The sequence below is a fragment of the Etheostoma spectabile genome, chromosome 13 (assembly GCF_008692095.1).
Source record: "Etheostoma spectabile isolate EspeVRDwgs_2016 chromosome 13, UIUC_Espe_1.0, whole genome shotgun sequence".
Lineage (NCBI taxonomy): Eukaryota > Metazoa > Chordata > Actinopteri > Perciformes > Percidae > Etheostoma > Etheostoma spectabile.
The window spans coordinates 23,135,713-23,141,091 of NC_045745.1; the positions used below are offsets into that span (position 1 = coordinate 23,135,713).

The 5,379-nt window shown below is 42.3% G+C and overlaps 1 protein-coding gene across 2 annotated transcripts in view; it reads left to right on the plus strand.

Moving 5' to 3' along the window:
• Window positions 1-5,379, plus strand: part of tiam1a (TIAM Rac1 associated GEF 1a) — a 56,044-nt gene that overhangs the window by 34,034 nt on the left and 16,631 nt on the right. The window contains exons 1-3 of one of the 2 annotated variants that reach the window (XM_032532944.1): window positions 1,670-1,932; window positions 2,216-2,428; window positions 3,887-4,020. In XM_032532944.1, coding sequence (XP_032388835.1) covers window positions 2,275-2,428; window positions 3,887-4,020 — 288 coding nt within the window. In that variant the 5' untranslated portion in view covers window positions 1,670-1,932; window positions 2,216-2,274. Of the gene's footprint in view, window positions 1-1,669; window positions 1,933-2,215; window positions 2,429-3,886; window positions 4,021-5,379 lie in introns of those variants that run through there. The other variant, XM_032532943.1, reaches the window with a different exon arrangement.

Below are 5,379 nucleotides of genomic sequence, written 5' to 3' on the forward strand. Positions count from 1 at the left end.
CCAAAGAGCACCATGTCATGGGACCTTTAACAAGCAAACATGAAGTGCGGAGTGTATTTTGTTTTTATTTGAGAGAGCCTTGTGTTTTAGGACAGCGTAGAGAACAGATGAAGAAAAAGAAAACCTTGTTGTGAAAAGTGTTGGCTTGCAGGTAGATGTCAAAGGAAAGAGGGGAACGCTGCACAGTAATTACTCTGATGCAGTCTTTTCTATTTTGGCTTATCTTGCCTTTTTAGGATTTACAAGGCAATCATCAATAACTCATAAATGGAATCTGTAAATAGGTCATTCAAAGCCAAGAAAGGCCTCAGACATTAGTATTCCCACATGAAATGAGCCTGAAAATTCGAAATAGAAAACAGCTTGCATCAATATGTCTAAAAAAGAATCACCTGTCCTACACACTATATTTGTCACACTGACAAGTAGTTTTTTTTCCAAAAAAAGGGCATGATGTGTCTAAAAAATACCATAAAAATAGTGCATAGGAGCTATGAATCTGTGGCGTTCTTCTCCTTTCTGAGGGCAAAGAAGAAAGAACGCTTTCCTTTGTCTGCATCTGACTGACAGGTCTCGAGATCAACCCCCATTCACTAGTTCCTATCTTTTAACAGAGCCAGGGAGACCTAATGGATTTGAGAAGCACACGGCCGCTCTGTAGATACCACACTAATATATAGAAAATAACATGCCCCACTATTGTGCCCCAGGGTTAGACCAAGGTTACTCAAGTGTGACATTGTGTCCTCCGGTGCATTAGCAATCTAAAAAGCTGCTAGCTTAGCAGGCTGCCAGCACACAAAGGATACAGCTGTAGTGACTCCCCCCCTCTATAGGCGAGTAAAGATGGATAAAGCTTGTGGCAACCAACAACATAATGCATTTTTTTTGTAAGATTACACTATATTTTGCTGAATCACAGAATAAAGTATGTCAGCCACAAAATTAGTAGGTCCATGTGTCCGCCGGGATAAGCCTGTGTGTGCGTGCAATGCGTTTACTAAGAGTGAGGAGAATGAACGAGGAGTAAAAGAAATAACGCTTCAATTTCTGCAGGATATACACAGAAACCAGGCCATCACTGGACAAGGAGCCCCAAAGGGTTGTTTCTCTCTCTCTCACTGTAATCCTCACTACCCCCTCCCCCTACAGAAGACCACACACGGATACATACATGCAACACACACAGCCAAACACACATACACACTCAGCAGTAAATGGCCAGAGGGGTTAACTCTCTCTGTCCAATAAAGACTCTGCTACAGCTGACATTTCACATCCCAGACAACTAGGTCATAACTTAGGGCTAAATGTTTGCCTTGTGTGTCTATATATGTAACTGTGTGTGCCTGCATGCGTCTGTAGCATTCAGAGCATTACAAAAGCCATTTCGCAGAATGTCAGTACATTACAATGCAGTAGACAGTATAAAATGAGACTAAAGAAAAGGACACAAAGCAAACGTGCTGATGGGTGACTGTGTCAACAGGACAAAAACCTTTCCTCTTACTTAATACTGCAGTAAGGGCAGGCGAGACTGCTGTCAGGTCGCCAAAACAGCTGTCACAACCAATCAGGTTTACCGGTTGGAGGTTGTCTTCTAATTGGTCAGCTGATTGAGTGCTAATTCTCAATTAGCAGAGCTGGGCACAGGTGGTCGAGGGGAGGGGCAAGAGAAAAAAAAAAACTCAAGCTGAAGCTGTGTTCCAGTGAAGGCCCTGGATTATTTTTCATACACTACCACAAAGACGATACAGCTGATGGCAGGACAGGAATAGACAAGCATTGCTGCACTCTCTGTCTTAAAGCTATCCATGCTGGTTAGATCAGCATCTGTCCCAAGCGAACTCGCGTAGAAGGATGCATTTTTAATGTATTGGAAGACAATAGAGTCCCAACATGTCTGATTAGCCACAGAGCTGCAGTTGAGGAGTATGGGACTAAAGTCTTGTTTTTGTAGATCATTTGTACACATTAGCACTCTTGAGTTGATGGCTCACAGAAAAGCTACTGTGTTGGATGGTGCTTTGTTATTTACAAATCCTTTCACTTACTGTGCGTTGCTTTTATGTTACTGTCAGCTTTTTCTGTTGCAGTGTATTTCTCTCCAAAATGTTTTTATTTTTTTATTTGATTTTAAAGGATTGGATTGCCGTTTTCAGCAATTAAGCAGATGAATTTTCTCACTTTGTTTTGTCCTTTCATTCTCCACCAGGTTTGAAAGCAGAAGATGAGATTCTCTTGCTAAATGGAAAACCTGCATCTGCCCTCCAAATGGATGATTTGAGGGCTGCATTTTTAAACCAAGCGTTGACCTTGAGTGTCAGCACCCTGCCACTGCTGGACCCTCGGGTGCTGTGCTCCCTTCCACCCCGGCGCTCCGATGGGGAGCAGGGCCCAGCCACAGACATCTTCTCCCAGAGCCAAGGTAAAATATTCCTGTTCCATAAACAAAGTTGAAGATGCATGCGATTAGTTGTGGTCATTATTTGGATTTTGAACAATGGTAGGTTTGTATTAGATGATGTGTACAAACGGTGTGCTCTAGTGATAAATGTAGTGAGCTTCTTTTTCAGTTTTAAAATTTCAACTTCAGTTTGTTGAGGGCTAGAGTGGAAACTTGACCTGCAGCTTTGTCGAGCTTTGACCCAGGGATGTCACAGTCCAATCACAATCTAAGCTGCATCATGCTGTTATTTAACATGTGTTTCCATTCAGTTAAAATATACTTATGTCTTCTATATCTGTAACGTGACAGCATGTTAGAAAGATAGCTTAAGTGATCTTTGAAATCTTTTAAAACCAAAACAAACCTACCGCTTTAGATCATGGAATTTAAAATTGCAGTGCTTCTTTTGTCCTTTTAGTTTATATTCAAGTTTCTTTAAAGTTTCTTGTCTTGTACCATCATACATCCTCTAAATCCCCAACTTCATGTAGAGAAAAACGGGGGAATGCAGATGGTGATTTATTTTTTATTTTAAGCAAAGGGTGAATAGGGCGATCTGCTAATTATGCATGGATGCTGTCTGATAACCAACCTGCAGGCAGCCACCAGCTTTCCTCTGACCTGCTCTTTTTATCCGTACAAGGGCAATGTTTGTATTCCTTTTTATAAATTGGGTCTTGCAGTGCACAGGCTGACAAGCTGGCATTGTTTATGCAGGGACTTGGAGCACTATGAATATTAATATGAATCCTTCAGCAGTGTGGAGCTGTCATCAAGGAGGATAAGCCATACGCACAGGGTCAGACTTAGTAAAAACACTTCAGCAGCCAAATGGAGGTTATCGATGATATCATGCTTAGGAGCAGTGTACACAAGCCCTTCAAAACAGGAAATTGGAAGTTTTTCATGAATACAGATGGAATAATAGAGACCATACAGTTATATCATAATACATTTTAAAGGTTATAGGGATGTTTTTAATGCCATCACTATCATGTAACTTAAAACAATAGGAGGAGGATGATGTTAAATTTTATTTGTAAAGGTGGAGAAAGCCATGTTTGAGGGAGTAGTCATTCCTACTTACAGTACAGGTTACTTTACAAGTATACTGTGTATGAATCAACACAGTGTACAAGGATCAACAAACACTCATATTCTCAAACCCCATTAAAGTGTGTGTGTGTGTGTGTGTGTGTGTGTGTGTGTGTGTGTGTGTGTGTGTGTGTGTGTGTGTGTGTGTTTGTGTGTGTGTGTGTGTGTGTGTGTGTGTGTGTGTGTGTGTGTGTGTGTGTGTGTGTGTGTGTGTGTGTGTGTGTGTGTGTGTGTGTGTGTGTGTGTGTGTGTGTGTGTGTGTGTGTGTGTGTGTGTGTGTGTGTGTGGGGTGTGTGTGTGTGGCTCTCTTCTCACACACACACACTTTGTCTCTGTCTGTAGAGGACATCCTGGATGAGGTGTCGGGGTTGACGGTGGAGAGCCCAGATGACAGTTTGGAGGAAGGTTCTCGGCTGACCCTGCAGAGTCCCGGAGATTATCAGGAAGACAAAACCTGCATGGGGACTGGGAAGGAGGTAGGACATGGCATGCAAAGACACAACTTAGATATTTATGCACACTATGACAAACATGCACAGACACACACATGCAACAGAGCTGGGGATTAACAGTCTAGTTTTATAAAGAATGGAGTTTTTATACACACCCTGTCAGATGTGTTTTGCAAAGACAAAGACCAACAGTTTTGGTATGTGTGTTTGTGACCTGTGGATCAATCCGGGTGTTTGATTAGCTGCATTAGTGACTTTTGTTTATGTTTTACATTCCACAGCAGTGTGGTTCATTTATCACTGTTTAATCTCAGATCTGTCGGGGGGAAACTGAGCAACAATCCAAAACATTCTGGATGTACATTTGAACAAATACTGAGAGCCCATGTGTTTATAATTAAACGTCTGGCAGGGCTTTGCTAAAATATTTCTTCACCCGTGTCAGGTGCTTTTTGTGTACGTAGCATGTAGCCAGATAGCTGGCAAGTAGTTCAGAGGCTCTTTTCTCATGTGATAATCGTGACCTTTACACAAAGGCTGGTTTGGGACTGAAAGATCTGAGACGAGAAACACAAAAGTGGTCTGACACGCACACACAGCCATTGCACCATATGTCACACATTCATAACTGTTTTTAGTAAATTCAAGCCTGACTCTATGACTAATTCATGCACTACACTTGTAATTTTTGTCGACACCTGTAACATTCTGTAATCTTTATCACATTCTTGCATAAATAACAGATTATTTTTATACAGTGCTGACCACATATTACATGACTACTTTGTGGTGTGTTGAATAGCTGAGTGTCAGACCCAGCTCATGAACAGATGTGGGATCTGCAGTACAGAGATTGAGATAGACAGGTGAGTGAGTGCATCACTGTCCAATTAAGATTATGTTTGGCCTGGTCAGTGACTGCTGGGACACGCTGTGTGGCTAGCCAGTTTCCCTTGGATACGGTTGTCACTTCCACTACCATGGCAATGTCTGACAACCAGTAACCACCGGAAACATTGTTTTTCTTCAGATATGAACAAAAGATGAGGAATGGGAAGGGACAGCGCTGTGTTCTCTCTTGGATTTGTGTCAGTGAGCTTCAGTCTCGAGGGCGAACTAATGGGTGAGGTCAGAGTCTGCTCCAGTCCAGTGCTGGTTCTATGACTCCAATGTGCCATTATTCGTTGTAAGCAAAGTATGAGGAGATGAGAAATACCGACAGACCGGGTTTCCAGGATGGCTGGATAGGGACTAGAGGTGTGCTTAAGTCTCGTTTGGAGCACTTAAAGGGGCACTGTGCAGTTTTGGCAATGCAATTTCTTTGCTGTTTTCTCGCTTTTTGCTCGCAGGTTTCTCCATAGAGCTCCCCCTACAGCTTTGGAA